The 17,169-nt window shown below is 44.2% G+C and overlaps 1 protein-coding gene across 1 annotated transcript in view; it reads left to right on the top strand.

Moving 5' to 3' along the window:
- Window positions 1-14,571, top strand: part of LOC146189802 (lysosomal alpha-glucosidase-like) — a 36,560-nt gene extending 21,989 nt beyond the window's left edge. The window contains exons 11-18 of the mRNA XM_084605348.1: window positions 1,408-1,616; window positions 1,835-1,968; window positions 3,748-3,908; window positions 4,821-4,969; window positions 7,859-7,903; window positions 11,981-12,075; window positions 13,758-13,807; window positions 14,401-14,571. Coding sequence (XP_084461474.1) covers window positions 1,408-1,616; window positions 1,835-1,968; window positions 3,748-3,908; window positions 4,821-4,969; window positions 7,859-7,903; window positions 11,981-12,075; window positions 13,758-13,807; window positions 14,401-14,571 — 1,014 coding nt within the window. The remainder of the gene's footprint in view (window positions 1-1,407; window positions 1,617-1,834; window positions 1,969-3,747; window positions 3,909-4,820; window positions 4,970-7,858; window positions 7,904-11,980; window positions 12,076-13,757; window positions 13,808-14,400) is intronic.
- Window positions 14,572-17,169: the final 2,598 nt, after the last annotated feature.

Raw genomic sequence — 17,169 nt, 5'->3', positions numbered from 1 at the left:
GCGTACAGTCAGGACAGCAAGAATTTTGTGGCCAAGCCGACCCTGCTAGGGATTTCGATGCAGTAGCAAAATATAGTTTTTTTTTTTGTAATCCTGAAACGTGATAAAAGTATTCGAATTATCAGAATTTATGGCACTCTCATTCTAATGATACAAGGACAGCTAGAGGCCCATTTCTAATATAATGTTGCTCCGCTGGAAGAGGAGCAGAAAATCCAGTTCATTTGGCATTTCTGCATAAAACTGCCCGGCCTCAGCCCTGAGCAGCGCTTATCGCATTTGAAGTGAGACTGGTACTCAGCGGCTCTAGGGATCGAACCACGCATACCATCTGGCGAAAAAGCATATCGTCATTTCTTGTGCTAGCTGTTTCAGTGCTTCGACTTACGTTTTTTTACGTGTTATCGAATAGCCTCCTTTGCGGTCCTGCGAAAAAGGTGGCACGGAGTATAGGGGTTTTCATAGATCGTTTAACTCTTAAATATGCACTATATTACCGCTGAACAGCAGCCTTTTGCCTATGGAAAGCGTAGAAGCCTTGGTGTGGCGGCAAGCCATCATCGTTCTTTGTACAACGACGGTGGTACTGAGAAATATCTAATCCTGGGAATTCCTTTTGAAGTGCACTATCAACGGATGAATTTTTTTTTGTGGCGTGTGCTTGTCCGGCACGCACTGTTTAAGTTTTGGAGGAACATGCCTATCTGAATCATGAAATCCATCGACTAGATATGTAGATAAATGATGGATTGGCTAAGAAAGCTGAGTAATATTTTTTACTGAACTCAGTTTGCTTTGTGTGAAATAGTTTTTAGAAACACTAAGTGCTACCTCATCAAAAATGACTTGTAAGACCCCGAAATCGTATGCTCTTAGATCCTGATACATCGACAATACACATAAAATGTCCCTTCTTGGGGACGATAAAGATCACGTATCATCACCTTGAATAGTTTTCATGCCTTCTCCGCTGCTCAAATAAAAGGCCTTTCCTTTCCTCGCTTTGCTATGATTGCTTTCGACGCAATGTGCTGGATGTTTCCTGTCCAACATGTTCACGCCTTTTCTTTGCATTGTACTACAAACTGTGCAAGGAAGCTAAGTTCTTGTCAAGCATTTCAGGGATTTCGCCGAAGCTTTCTGATTTTTTTTTTTTTTTTGCTGGAAACAAAGTAACGTCTTCGATGATTCTTTTTTATCCTTTGTTGGCACGCTCATACCCTCTTGTCTACATCCGGTAATCGAAGAAGAGTGGTCCGTATCACAGTGGGTAGTGTGTGGTTGTACGTGGAGGAATAGTTAGTTCCAGGGGAGAAGACCTGTGCCTGCCTTAAGGACAGCTAGGGTTGGAACAGATAGGGCCGGAGCCTTGTTCATTCCATTTCTTTGTCTCCATGATCTGTATAGGACCTCAACGAACCCACTCTGGGGACCGGAGAACCTCCCAATGGATGTCCCATGGACGGTTGGGATATCCTGCCCTACACCCCGAAGGTCCTGCTCTCTGAGGGCCGTCTAGACTCGGGCACACTGTGCATGTCCCAGCAGCTTGGATCGGGGCCCCACCTGGTCGCGCACAACGCGCTCCCCTACACACAAGCGCAGGCGGCCTACGGGTGAGCCCACTTGTCCCCTGCTGACAAGAGCAAGTGCCTTAAATGTAAGAGGAACAACAGTTACGTAGAACATACCTGCTGACTGCTCTCTATTTTCTTTCGCCGCTACCTCGATTAGCGAGAGCGTGGATAGAATGTGCACGGGAGGAGGCGGTAGATTTGTGCTTAGAAACAGTGTATTAACGCCGTTGGGGTCACCTCTTGCCTCGCATGATCAGCGTTCTGACCCAGCTCTCGCGAGAGCGTCCCTTCGTTGTGAGCCGCGCCAGCTACTCTGGTATTGGAACGTTTGCTGGTCACGTGATTCACGGCCTCCGACCTTCGTGGGAGGACCTGCGGCTCAGCATCCCTAGTAAGCGCTAGATTTTTATAGACTCTTAATTTTGCTCTCCCGCCACTGTCACTTGGACAAGTGGGGGGGGGGGGGGGGGGGGGAGTGTCGAAAGCAGCTCAAATCACTCAGGCTGTACACAAGGCAAGTGTTGTAGGTAATCTTCGCCATACTTTGAAAAATGGCAGTAGATCGCGATACTAGAGTGGGTTTTGACTGCAGATTTTTCAGGTACTTTGATTTAGTGATAACCTAAATTGCACAAGTTTTAACAAGCGTTAGCTCTTACTAATTTATATTTCAAAGGTCACGTATGTCTGATATGAAGGTCAAACTGAGGCGAGAAGGCAGTAAAATCGATATCAAGTGACCATACCATGATGCAGAGCAATACTGAGCGCACAGCATTTCGGCTGGTAATTACACCTTCGATTTCTTTATATGTACCAGTATATTGGCCGTCGAAGTGGGACCAGTCCGAGGACCACTATTTAGAAAAGATTTGGGTGTCACCCGTTTGACGCAGAATATTGAAGGTGGGGACAAAAAAATGGGCACCTTCTAAAGAATAAAGTTGCTACTTGAAAAAAAAAAGTATGTGTGAGAGTCGCACCAACAACCTTAATGAGATGTATACGTTATATTTGTTGCAACGAATAAATGTTCAGTATATGGCGAATGCGTTTGTAATTCGCAATATTAGTCCGAATCCACATAGTTGATGGCGCTGCTTTTGTATTGGAAGGGATGCTTCCCGTTTGACGTAGATTTCGGAGTCCTATCAAATGACCTGGCATGCTCCGGTGACTAAAATTACTAATTGAGATGAAGTTGAAATATGTTTAGGATTCGCACCGATGACCTTTTCACAATAGTAGTGCAAAACGAATGAAGCAGATGGCGCTGCCTGATGCTCACGTAGCCAATGCTCTTAAGTCGAACACTGAGCAATATCCGAGGAATTTCATATTGTCCACTTCAATAAAAAATGATTCGGAATACAAAATTTATAAAGGCCACTTAGATATTCTTATCAAATTTTGCGCATAAATTTAAATTTAGTAATTGTATAGCAAGCTGGTAAATCCGTATTTGTATTTTGCTGCAATGCAGCTTTGATGTGGTTCCTTTTTTCTTAATCCTAGTGTTTCCTTGAGATCTTAAAAATTGGCACATAACCGCGTTTTCTCGCTGTGCAGCGTTACAGTCCTTAAAGGAACCTCAATTCATGGAGCTTGAATAAATAATGCCGCATTGAATAAACAAGCTGCCCTAAGCAGGGTTCAGAGGTAAGGAAGTGCACACTGTTTTGTCAGAATATAATTGCCTTTTTCGAAACAGCAGGAGAGCGGCAACGCATCGTAATATTACGGCATAGTAGAAGTCTTGCAGGGAAGCTTGGTCGCTACGTTCTGGGGAGCGTCACGTATGTAGCCAGGTGGATCGCTTGCTCTGATTGCCGAACCATCGTTGTTACTGATGTTTTGAAGTGCGAATCTAAGGAACACGATAAAATTAGGGCTCAAGATACCTGCTTTAATGAGTAAGTCTACAAAGATGCCCACGACTGTAACGAGAGAAGTGGAGCCAACAAGCTTTTTCCTCATCGAGATCCTCTCACGGAGTGTGCGTAGAGAATGATGGCTATGAAAATGTGTGGCGTAATATATGGACAGGCAATTCTCATCTTAAAATTCGTCGCTCTAACAAGTGGATGCTTGTGCCTGAAGGTACCAGCGATATGCTTTTTGTACGCGCATCCTGGCTGCGTAGCCTTTATCGATGATATGATGGGCGCAGTGCTGCTGACTGCGAGCTTGCTGGGCATGCCATTGTCCGGCGCGGAGCTGTGTGGAGACGGATTCACCTTGTATTCACCCGCTGACCAGGAGTTGTGCGCCACGTGGTTTTCACTGGCCGTCTTCTACCCGCTGCTCAGAACCAGCAACGGGGAGCTTTTCGTATGTCCATCTCACCTTTGAGCTATATTCTATCCGAATTAAGAATTCTGCACAACACTCAGGACAAAGTATTTCGTGTAACGATGTGAAAAAGCTGCTCTCCGCCTGTACAGGGCTCTCATCTGTGAGGCATTGTGTGATTGGAGGTCTTGTCGTTTTTGATCCTCTAGGCTCGACGACAACAAGCTTCTGAAGACGCACAATGGCACGTGGGCAGCACGTTTTGTTGCCTGAGTGATGCCAGAAAAAATGGAAAAACTAAAAGCGTGAAATCACGAAAATGAGCGATATTTTGCTGACATGTAGTCACGTGTGGTACTACACTGAACGTAATAGGGTTTTTCCGCTAGATAGCGCCTCAGTTGTTTTTATGCGATTTTCAACGGCAAATTAAAATGGTAAAGCCTCTTTTTTATAATATTGTGGTGCTCGATCTGTATTATGTGATGCAAAATATTTTCATCTCCATGATAATCTCATGACATACTTTGGCCAATGTTCTGTTCCTTTAATAGAAAATCACCCATCCGCGCAGAGACCATGAGCCTGCGGAAACCTATGTGTATAGTAAAGACGGAACAGCTTTAAAGTACACACTCTATGAGCGCACAAGTAACAGATACACCTCTATTGTTGTTTACAAATATATATTCTAATATTTTTCTGGGCACTTTTTCTTCATGCGCATGAACCTTGTAATGCCGTTTCTAGTTTGATTAACAAACGAAAATCAAAACTTTTGTTTCGAGTTAGAACGAAGTATTTTTTTCTTCTGTGTTGCTCGCACCTGTGCATATGATAACGCGGCCCATTGCTCAGATTTCTCTGGCGAGCAATGATTTTGCAGCTACTTGGGGCTAATGTTGCACACCGGAGATTGCGAAAAAAGTTGGTTTTGTTTGCACATTGCAGTTGCGGCATCCGCCCCCGTTCTCGAACTCCTTCCTATCAGAGACGCTGGACATGCTGGACGTCCGAGTGTCGCTGCGTCCCTACCTATACTACCTGCTTCATCGAAGCCACGTCGCTGGTGACACAGTCGCGCGGCCATTGTTTGTCGAGTGAGCGCGTCTCTTAGAGAAGTCTTCGATCCGAAAAGCTTGTATTTCTCATCTTGCGCTCAGCGAAACTCCTTTGCCCCGTTAAATATTTACGACACTTCCACTAGGCGTACTACCAAAGGTAATTGTTGATTTGTAAGCCATGACTGTGCAAAAAGTGACGTAGCATTCCTTGCAAGCATTTGAAATTGTTGATTTTTTTTCTCGCTTGAGCTCTAACGCTCCTGTCTGAGAACCCTTACATGCATAGTTTCCGGCGGTAGGTATCACTGCTTTGCTAGTTAGCCTAGTAATTGTGCGGTATCGTAAGGTGGTGAATGCCTTGATGACAGAGTGCGAGGGTAGTGCCCAACTAAACCCTTGGTATTTGTGCGCGCCCAGGTTTAAGCAAACATTTTTGTGAGAGATGGAATGCCAAATTATGTCTTCGTATAGTTTAGTCGCATAGTAGATATGAAAAGTGCAGGTTAGAGCTTGTTTCAGCGAGTAATAAACAAACAAATAATAAAGAAGGCAATGAATGTCAAAATTACAAGGGATAACCCTGGTCTAGCGTTATTTTCATAATCCGGGTAATTAAGGTACATTACGGACTCTTTGCTAAATGGTGATGCGTATAGGTTAGAAGTGCGTGGGAAGGGAGAGGACTTGTAGGCAGAGAGTGAAGTGATCAACTAGTTCTTAAAGGGCCACTGTCCAGGGAAGGACCTTTTAAGAAAAGGAGCCCAGTGTTTCGATCAGGTACCGGAGATAGTCTGTGCAAAATGCTACAGTGACACGAGCGCCGCAAAGCAACGAAAACAGAAATCAAAGCTCTCTCATGCTCTTTTTCGGGAAGCCAGCTTCCCCGTTTCCTGCGCTGGCCCATCGAGCCACAGTTATGACGTACTTCCCGAGAACGACGTTCATTGGTCCGTCTCGCTGACTGACGGGAGAAGCATGGGTGTCTACCGCTCGCTGCGCGCTTTTCCCTCGCCACGGCCAGACTGAATCCAGCGGCGCGCGCTTTCCGCCCGTTTTTTTTTTTTTTCGCGCTCGCAGAGTGCCACGCCCCACCTCCTGCCAAACGAGGAGGAGGAAGGGGAATTTGTCTTGCGGAAGCTAGACGACCTCGGGCAGGAGAGTGAAAAACATTTGCGAGGGAACGGAAGGAGAGAAGCATGACAGAATCGGGTAATTGCGGTGGCTGTAACTGCGTTATTAGTTACTCTTTTCAAAAACATTTTGCGGCCTTGCGTTCTAGGGGCGAAGTCTAACAGTCATCGGGGCAGAAAATATTTTCGACCGGAAGGTGGACAGTGGGCCTTTAAGGGATTCCTAGAAAAAGTCCAAAGAAGACGTAGAAATATAGTAAACGTTCGTCCCAATATAGTGCTTATTGGGGGATGTCACGAGCTCAGTAATTACCCGAGGGCATCACCGAGACATGACAAAAGAGGAGGGGTGGTCGTTCGATGACCGGCGTAGCCGGTAAAGAAATGTAGAGAATCAGAGGAAGGCGTGTTGACGAGTAACAATTACAAACAATGCTTATACATTAAGAAATACCGATACACCGCTTCTAGTGGGAAGCAGCATTAACGTACTAAAGGACAAGGACACTACGAGTGAGGAACATGTCGAATCAAATACCATAACGTTACACAGAGAATTAAACACGCGTTTCAAAGTGCAAACAATAGTCCGACAACAAAAGCAGGAAATACGTTTAGAACAGGAGTGCACATACAGTTGACCAGGGAGCGCGGCGTTAGCCCATCACTGAATGAACTAGACGGGCTGGCCTTCGAAGGCGGTGGTCCTTCCCCGGGGAAGCTGGCGGTTCCGTGGATGCTGTGCGACTGCGGCTCGGGACGCCAGGAGTACGCGGCGGCTCAGGCTTCCCTTCCGAGGAGCGGACTGCCGTTGGTGCCTAGTCAGCTCCTTTCTAACCCCTTAAGAACGGACACTCGCGGACGATGCCTTGTGCTCAGCGTCGCAGTGCAAATTTAAAGCTCGCAATACACGCGCACAAAGTAGTTCACTTACAGGGGAAGGTCACCTAGATGCATCACACTTCGACACTGCATGTACGCTGTGTTGTGTTTGGAGGAAGTAGCACACAACCAACGCGACCCAACGTAGTACGCCACAACTTCGGTTCTGCTAGAGGTTACATTGCCACGGAAGAAAAGTTATGGATATGCGTTACGGACATTACGGATATACGTTGTGGAAAGTTACGGACATGGCTCTAGACTTTGGTCGTAGTAAAGGTGACTTTGAGAGGGGGACAAGTAAGAAATAGACAAACAAAGCAGCCCGTAGACCCCCGATTGGGTGAAGGGAAAGTTGCAGCTAACCAAGCAAACTATTGTGCGGAGGCGACATGCACGTACGCCCTCTGGCATGCCCGCGCGATAGACACTTATAGAGGCTCCATGGACAAGTTTGCGGAAACGAGAATGCCTTGGTTTTATATACATTCAGTTATAGACAAATTGAGGGATGCCGCCAATTCTGTGACAGTGGAGTAAGCCTCAACAGACCAACAGAGGAGCAACGTTATGAGACAGCAAGCGTGCAGAGTGGGCCATGAAACGAAATCGATGTAATGACATTCTAGTCTAAATCAAGAAGAAGGAATGGGCATAAGCAGGATATGTAATGTGGAGGGATGATAACCAACGGTCGCTAAGGATAACATAGGATTTCAAGAGAATGAATGCATAGCAGGGGCGGGAGAAAGTTGAGCGGAGGAGATAAAGACGTCTGTGGGGGTCAGGTGGGAGCAACTAGCACAGGAATGAATTAATTGGAAGGACATAGCAAGGCCTTTGCCCTGCGATAGCATAGTCCTGCTGATGATGAAGCCTCAATATGACATTGTCTTTTTGTGCTATGTTGCAGGTTCCCAAGTGACAAGGAGACGTGGGCCATCGACGACCAGTTACTGTGGGGTTCTGGGCTAATGATAGTTCCCATTATTAAACCGGTGAGCCATTTCCGCTATTTGGGGTAATAATTGCGACTGCGCGTTTTAGAGCAAGATCTCGACTTGAGGCAAAATGGGGCACCAGCGTAGCCTTAATCTCTGACCTTCGAGTCGAACTGTAGCAATGCAAGCGCTAAATCATTATGTAGCTTATGTCGAGTATAATAACAACACAAGTGTCATATCATTCAACAACAAAATTCTAGTATAATATCAGCAGAAATTTTGTTTTGTTGGATAACTTAATTTGAGTAAAATCGCACTTCCTTTTTGTAATCGGCGTCTCTCATAGCCTGAGTTGCTTTGGGACGTTAAACTCCACAAACAAACAAACCAACCAGCCAACCAACCTTTTTGTAATCCTTAAATAGTTGCCGTTAATTATTATTCGTGATAAAAACTGAACTTCACGATACAACATCGTCCTATATTGTTGTATGGCTTAAACAGAATGCGATAAGACTGCGTTAATTGCATGTCTTAAATTCTGCTGAATAGGTAATTGTGAGTGAAAATTGAAATTGAAGCTACAACATCTAGTCATACATCGCTTAGAAAGTCTTGACGAGTAAAATCTAATACCAAACGCTAAACCAAGTTAAACAATGCAAAATTTAACTATCGCTCGTCTTACTCGGTTCAGTATAGTTAAACTACCGCAAATTTATTTTCGAGACTGGCTTCCTTAAACTCGCAGCTGGCCTGCTGTGTGATTGTGATTAGACAAAGCACACTATGGGAGGGGAGGGGAGGAAAGCGTGGGCTCTTGCTGTCTAATTAACAACTTGCAGCTATAAACTAAACTATGCGACATTTATGAATGTACAGTTGCGATGGAGAAAGAGAGTTTGCTCGGCGTCACTGTTTTGAGGCATTGGCGAGGTGCTCTAGCTTTTGGTTACTCTTCTTAGAAAGAGAAGCGTACTGACTAACGTAATTATCACAAAAATATATTGTGCGTACCAGTCAGGGAGATTAGCTAGCTACGAAAAAGAGGCTCAAGCCTAGTTGAATTGTAAATTCTGCTCTTCAACGCACCGAAGGTGCCGCATTACTGTGAGGAATTGGTTGAGACGTTTTAACACTACATCGTTATTGAAGGGTCCAAATCTGCGGAGAACCCGTGGAAAGGAAATTCCAGCCAGTCGAAAAGGTTTCACGTCACTCTTAGAGCAGCCTAAACGAAAAGTGAATTCAATTTGCATATACTATAATTACAAGGTAGCAACCTGACTAAAATGCCATCAGGATATGTAGGTATATGAAACAAATGAAATGCAAAAATGGAGATGGGAATCAAACACGCAGCCCTTGCATTTCGAGTCAGAAACTCTAACTCTACGACTTTGTTAAATGAGGTTTTTATGTCTACGTTGTGTGGTAGTTCACAAAATGTCGTAGCTTACGACTGTATCCTAATGAGCACGTCTGAGATTGAAGAGGTGCCAAGAGAGGATGTAGAGATTAAACGACTGCCAAGATGCGTGCGGGTGAGGGTGGAGCGTACGCGAAAGTGGATCAGCAGACAAGTCCCTCACTCAAGATATTGTGACTTTTTCACAAAATGTGTCGCCCTCGGGGAGGGGTTCAAAATTCGTCTGCTACTGGTTGAAAACGTCCTTGTGGGACGCAGCCACCTGGGAAATGGTAATATATGTTCTTGGCAGCTACCGCCATCTGTCGCATACGCCTGTCACGAATATGAACTGCGCATGGCCCTCGAGATCAGCTTCGGCTGCGCAGATTGCAGAGCCCGAGAATTGCGCATGTGCACCGGGGGCTGGTGGCTTGTTTTCAACCAGGAGCGCGCATGCACACAGCGGCCATGTGAAAAAGGCGGATTACCACCAGCTGTGTGCGAAGCGAGAGTGTACTTCAGAAAACGGGACATGCACGTGCATTATTGTTGCCGCCATTCAATCAGTGCTTTTGCTAATAGTGAGCGCTTGGCTGCTCGGCCTTAACGCAGAGATCGCGCACATGGCGGACTTACCTACCTGCGGGCACTTGGTACGACTTCTACAGTGGGGTCCTTATACGGTCTTCTGTCTATGGCGAATACTGTGACCTGGAACATGGGCGCCATCGTGTGCTGCTTCTGCTCAGAGGAGGGCACGTTTTGGCCACTTCCACCACGTCACCTTCGGCAATACAGTGAGGAGAACAAGCATACCTTAAGGGACAACTTAGGTGCTGTGTTGGGCTTAGGAGTTGTAGGGTAAAACCTGACGTTTCGTATTCAGTGTCACCTAACTTCCAAATTAAAAAAAAAGGTAGATTACGTGATTACTTTGCAGACCGGGCCTTATATGCGCTACAATAACATTGAAGATGGACATGATTCATAGTTTCCAAGCTTAGAAAAAAGTTAATAACAGCGTGTTCCGATCAGGACGCGGAGCAAGTTACATGGGCAATATTTTGTAGGGCATAAAATATTTATACGTGATGGAGAAATTTGTCGACACAGAGGAACGAAGTGTAGGGATATATCTAAGTTTCTTCAGATATGTTGGAGAATCTCGCCTCTTACATTTTGAAAAAGTAAATTTGATAAGGATCCAGGTAGAACGAGAGGAATAAGATGGTTTACACGGTATGAAGGAGCACTGAACAAGGGTAAATGGGGTACGCCTCAGTTCGCAGGTCGAGCCAACGTTTCGACAAGTGGACTTGTCTTCGTAAGGTTCCTTTTAATATTTTCTAGTGTCTGTGCCTATTTATTTACGTCAGGATCATGCATAACTGTCACGTATTATAGTTTTGAACTTTTTGTGGACCAGAAGCTTAGAGAATATTTGGCGGTCTTGCAATCTCCTCCTAAGAACCTACAGCTTACCGACGCTAGAATTTGAAATGTAATCTATGTGATCAGACGAAGCGAGCTCCTTTGAGATTGTGAATTCTTATTATTTGTGTTTACTAATTTCTAGAAAAAGGTGTCATGTAGAATATATGCGAGCTTTCTGAGACATTTCCTAGTTGTATGCAGAAGCGTTCCTTCATCAGCATTTAGGATCATACCTCTACAAGTACTCTTTTCACTGATACTAACAAGGTGAAAGAGCACTGAGTCGAGCCAACGTTTCGACAAGGGGACTTGTCTTCGTCTGTGCAGCGTGATCGTTACTGGCGAAGGTATAAATACGATTTTGCTTCCGAAGAAGAAAAAAAAGGGAGGGTGGAGGAAGGAGGTTGGGGAAGAAAGCAGGACAAGGGGTGAAAAACAATGTTATCTTCGACATGAATTGCTGAGGTTCGAAGCGGTGATCCCATGGCCTGAAAGAGAAAATAATAAGCGGCAGGAGCAGGAAAAACTACAATTTGGGATGTATGATGAGTCAGCACCTACAGAAGGTTCGATGCTGACACCTTTCTTGAAAGGGGACAGACATTCCAAAGGGCCCTGGTACAGAATACATCTGCAGGGGAACAGTTCTCAAAAGCTTTCCGCAAGGAACGGAGAAGGAGAAATAAACAGAAGAATAACAAAACCTGCCAAGCCTGACATTATTTGAAGAAAATGTCTTTGTCATGAGGTCAGCAGCCAACTCGTATTTCAAGCCCCTTCAACGCGGTACATACCAATATCAAATTATGCCTATTTTTTATGTACTAAACCGCTAAAGATAAATGTGTTTGTATTGTCAAACATTTTATCAAGGCCCTGGTGCAATATTATCTGTCGTAGCTTAACGAAACTGATATGAACAAAAATCCTGCTCCTTGCAGCAATCGGTAACCTGCTGAACACCGCAGGTCCCAGTGTGGATTAAACCTAGATGCCCACCACATTGGTTCCATCGCTACTTGACTCGTTCTGTAAACCAATTCTTGTTGCTACAATTCAGAGCTTTTTTCCATCTGAGAAAATCATCACGATTTAAGAATAAAAAGTTCAGAACATATGAGGCGTCGATTGAACAATTCTGCTGTCTGCTTCCTTTAGGATGCTTGATGGGTTTCAAATTTTGTTCCCTTGTACCTGCATAATGAACGCCTGACGAATACGAATTTTTCATTTTTGCCTTCGACAGTCCTGACACTGATATGGACTATTCCTTGATGGTGGTGTTGGACGCTAATCAGGAGGCTAAAGGTAGCGTCTACTGCGACGATGGAGTATCGCTAGGTAAGAGGACAATGGTACCCTTTTCTCCCCGCAATATTTACGCACGAGTCATGATATGTGGCTTATATGGGGTACGTGTAAAAACGGAGACTTTTTTAGAACTGTTAATTGATTGTTACGGCTAATAAGAGCGTAGAGAGGACGATGCCAGATGTGAATAGTCACTGGTCCAAGTTTATTCTGTGAAAGAAGGCTCTGGATGTTTTTAGCAAGAAACCACTTTAATCCTAGCACGGTGGATTTCGCTGATTTCCGGTTTCTGTCCATTCAACCGAGTGTTGCTATACTGCAACAACCTAGCCTAGCTTTGATTTACCTCCTACATGGTTATACTTTGACTCGATATTTGTGATTGTGACTAAGGTCAAGGTCCAAACCTATTTGGCATATACGAGTGGCACTATTTGAAACTTTCTGAAGAAAGTTTAAGAAAATAAAGTTTGAGCGTGTCCATACATAAACGACCATAATTACGCGAAATAGGCTTTATTAACGTCGTAAGGTTTAATTACAGTACTGTTTCTGGATGAGCACACATTGGCCGTAATTACATCATTCCAGCCTATTTATGCTTGAATATGCTTAGCTAAGCCTGACAGGCCTAACTAAGCCCATTTAGCCTAAAAGTACTTGTGGCTTTCACACGTGAAATTCGCGCTTGCATATAGCTAAACCACTGTCATTATTATACGGCTAGAATTAAAACGGTAGGATTTTAACTGAGCTAAACTGAATAGGACGTGCGAAAGCTTTAGCGAATAAATGGAACTTTGAGACGATGACGTGCCACGCATAGCGCGAGAGTGCGTTTAACACGCGTGACGGTCCGGTGCTCCGATATATTTATGAGCCTCTACTTGCTTCCCGCAAGAAACTACCGAGTCCGGCTCTAAAGGTTTTATTTTGCCCGAGCTCAGGAGATGCAAGCCGCAATAATATTAACTGAGTTTGAACATAAGTTGTGTTTTCGTCCTAAAAACGCAACATAAGCTGAACTGCATTGAAGGCGTGATCTTCTCAGCGTTGTTTAGCGGTTTTCAGCCAGAGAATCAACTTCACAGGCTCACCCTACCACGAATAAGCTGGCTTACTCAAAAATGCACCGAAACAAGAGTCTGTACAGATACAACTGTCACCGTTTAAATTCAGATCAATGCAAATCTAAAGCTGCTCCGTTGGCAAAGCCTGACAAGCATACTTTCAGGCCCTTGGCAGTTTCATCTGCAGTCCTTGTTGTGGAGAGCATACGTTTTCTTTGAGTGTTTATGTGAATTAATAATATAATCCTTTAATAGGCGGTAAACTGTTGTCAGTAGTCTGGGTTTCAGCTGCGAAGCGAAGCCATACACGCAATGAATGCAGTTTTGTGAGGAAACACTTTGCATGTGGTGTGTAGGTAGTGGAGAGCATGGATGAGTAAGGAGTGGTGTAGGTGGGGCCTAAGGGTTTGCCGCGATGGCTTAATGTATACCCTTGCGGTGTCCCTGAAGCGGAAACTGTTTAGAATGTCTGGAGAACAACCACCCTCATCCTTATGCAATTTTACAGCTTCGAAAGTGCCATGGAACCTTAATGATAGCCTCGCGACTGTTAATAATTAGTCATATACAATAAAATGTGGTTTAATATACGTACACGAAATCGCCATTTTGCGATTGTCTTTTCTGGCGGATTTGGCGCAGGCTCCTACGAGAATGGAGCTTATCTGCTCGCCGACATCATCTTCTACAAGGTAATGTAATAAATGGCACCTATTTCAATTTCTGCAGTGTTGTATGCGTGTTCGGGAAGAACCTGTTACTACGCATGTCATGGGGCTAGCTACAAAATAAGATTGGTGAATATTATGAGAATTCTGAGAGAACTATTGTCTGAAATTAGACACTGATAGAGCCTGCACTTGTTATGTGGAATTTATACAGCTGTCGTTCTTTAAACTAGTTCTCAGAAAGCCCATACTCTCACTAACGCCTTACGAGGAATGTTTGTGGGCTAATTAGGTGTGTTTTTTCAGATGAAGTTAATTAAGGGTGGAGGACAGATATTCGAATCTTCGTATGTGGCAACATCATCACCTGGTTAATCAGAGGGAATTTTGGAACGAACTAAATTATGTCTGAAATAACGGTGCTGTGCTTCACTCATTCGGTTTCTGTAGATCGATTAAATCTCACTTTCGTAAATTTATTTTTAGTTGCAGTCATTGCGTTTCATACCTTCACGTTAAGAGAACAATGGAAGATTTCAGCGCAATTCATTTTCTTAGGACAAAAATAAATGAGCAAATCTGCAGGCGCTAATGCTCCATTATTTTCGTAACCGCAGGACACCATGACGGTGATGCCCCGCCACACGGGGTTTACCTGCGGTCTGGTGCGAGAGGTGCGCTTGGTCGGCCTGCGCTCGGCCCTTGAGCTGGTAACATTGGACGGCGTCCCGGTCTCCTTTAACATGCAAGGAAACCAGGTGCCTGCCTTTTCGCACCCCTTTCGATAATAGCCTTGCCACAAAAAATTCTCACGCGGCTGTCTGACCAAACCGATAATCGGTCGTGTCCTTGGTGTGGATTTGTCTGCATTTAGCAGGCATATATAAAGGAGTTACCATAAACCCCAGGTGCCACAGGTATCTAGCGAGTACTGAAGATATATCGTTGGTGGCAACGCTTGTAAATACACTGCAGGGAGCGCGGAGCATGACACCAGCAGTACTAGGTCGCGCCGTGGCAGCTTTATGGGCCAGGAAAGTATAATATCCAAGCTTGTACATGCGAAGAATGCAATAATGAGCACAAAAGAGCCACATGAACGAACGTTAGCAGCATTGCGCGCCTCTGCAGCGACCTTGGATTTCACACAATGTGTTCACAGAAATGTAACCTTGCGCGTACCAGAAAATGTCCACCCTATGAATTGACTTGACAATTCATTGGACATTATATTAAAACAGCGTTGGAAACACGGACAGAGAGAAAGCGCAATGTGTGTTTGTCTTCTATCTGTCCGTGTTTCTAGCGCTGTTTTAACATAATGATTTGTAAGGTTTGCTGCAAAACTATACGTTCCTGTTAATTAAAGTTCACTTTTTTTCCCGATACAGAAATATATTTTTGTAAACTGAACGAGGTGCCTTGTCAATAAGCGACAATGCCGGACAATATTCGTGGCTCGTTTTCAGCACAATTTTTATGCATAGTTAGTTACATGTAACTTTTGTCTACCACGGAATGTTTCGGTTGCCTTTAAGTACCTCTAACATGGTGACCATCGTCTAGAGCTTTCTCTCTCCACTTATTAGAACCGAAACCGCCCTCTGTCATCTAAACAACAGCAGTGGTCCAACCTCTGCCCTTCCAACATTTCACTATGCATTGATATTGCAAATTCACACAAGAGAAACATACAATTGGCTTCATTGTGACCTGCATAGCCAAAACAGTCTTCTACTTTTGCGGCTCTTAGACTGCCATGACGGCATACACCCATACCGTTCCTGTAAACGCACCACTTAATGAGGGTTCTAGCAATATCCGCGCAAGAAATCTAATTCTTTTTTGTTCCCTGCAAAATCCTTTCCAACCTAAATGAGCCAGGCGCCACTATACCAGGCTTTTCTTTATCTTAATATTATGACTGCTCTGGAAGGCGTCCATTGCCATGTTCTAAGCAACCCCCTACTAACTTATGCCCCATCACACGAACACTTTTGATAGTCACTGAACTCAATGTGCATTAAGGTTTTCAAGAATGATTGGAGCATCCGGTACTGCACGGGCGTTTTGATTGGCCAATGAGAAGTTTTATTCCTGTGCTTTAGGTGGCACTTCAACTGTGTCACTATTATAAAATTCCTTAATATATACAAGCATAATGTTCTAACAATGTCATATAATTCTTTTTAATACATTTTTGTGTTATTATTAGTGGTTTAATTGCGTTCATTCGCATTTATATTGGAGCACATGCATGACGAGGGTGTCGACGCCCGCTCTCAACTCAAGAGAACTTGAGAATGCGGCTTCGAGTCAAGCAGGTTCGGACTCGATTGCACTTGAAAGTTGTTATGTGGAAATCTAGATCAGCATTGAGTTGAATGCAGATCGAGTTCAGTTAGAGTAGAAACTGCTCGCTGACAGGGATATAAAGCAACAGCTTCAAGCTGCCTACACAATCCGACAAAATGGGTCGAGTGTAAGCTAATAGTTTCTTTTCTGTGTATTTTTTGTTCTTCGCAGACCGTGATTTTAAATCTGATGCTGCCTCTGAACAAGACCAGCATGCTACGTCTTCTTCCGAAGAACCCGAAAATGGGTAACGTTCCTGTTATCAGGAACAGTAACACCACAGGGGTGTAGTATCGAAGCTTCGACATTGTTGATCATCCATTTATGCAAGGAACCAATATCTCAATTTTCTTCGTTTCCACCTGCGTTTCTCAGGACAGTGACAAAAAGATCATAATCCGCATTAAGGATCTCATTTTCTAGATTGTGAAACATTCCATGATCAAAATAAACATGAGACTGCGTCTTCGAACCTTTAGCGTTGTGTGACATATCGTGAGTTATGACGATATCTGATTATCTAAAGAAACGATATTTCATTATCGCCACACGAAGTATAAAAACAACCTTCGCTCACATCTTCAGAACCGCAAAATCTGAAACTGGTGTGCCAAAAGCTCGAAACGGTGATTTAGGATGGTCATGGTCAAAAACCTTGTAATGCTCGAGGCATTTTTTTCTAGCACCCTATATCAACACCAAAAATGCAGCAAGGATTCTACACGATATGTGCGCAAGAGTTGACCTTTGTCACAGGAAGATCCATGAGAGCGTTGCAGTGAAGCATTTTATTTTGGGCAGTTCCCTCAAGACTACGAGTGCAGTCGTAAAGCTGAATGTACAGCCTTTGTCAAAAGTGTACAGCCCAGGGGTCGTGCTTCTGAGCCGTGTAGTGGCGTTTATTTACCTGAAGTGGTGATCCTGTCCATTGGAGAGGGCAGAACAAAAAATATTCTTAACATCAAGAGATTCGAAATACTGAAAATGCATTACAAGCCGCACGAACTGACTCAGAAGTAGAGCCCCTAGAC

Source organism: Amblyomma maculatum, chromosome 5 (genome assembly GCF_055883805.1).
Source record: "Amblyomma maculatum isolate TAMU_Amacu chromosome 5, ASM5588380v1, whole genome shotgun sequence".
NCBI classification, from domain to species: domain Eukaryota; kingdom Metazoa; phylum Arthropoda; class Arachnida; order Ixodida; family Ixodidae; genus Amblyomma; species Amblyomma maculatum.
The sequence above is the reverse complement of the archived record's forward strand: the minus strand, read 5'-3'. Positions and strand labels throughout refer to the sequence as shown.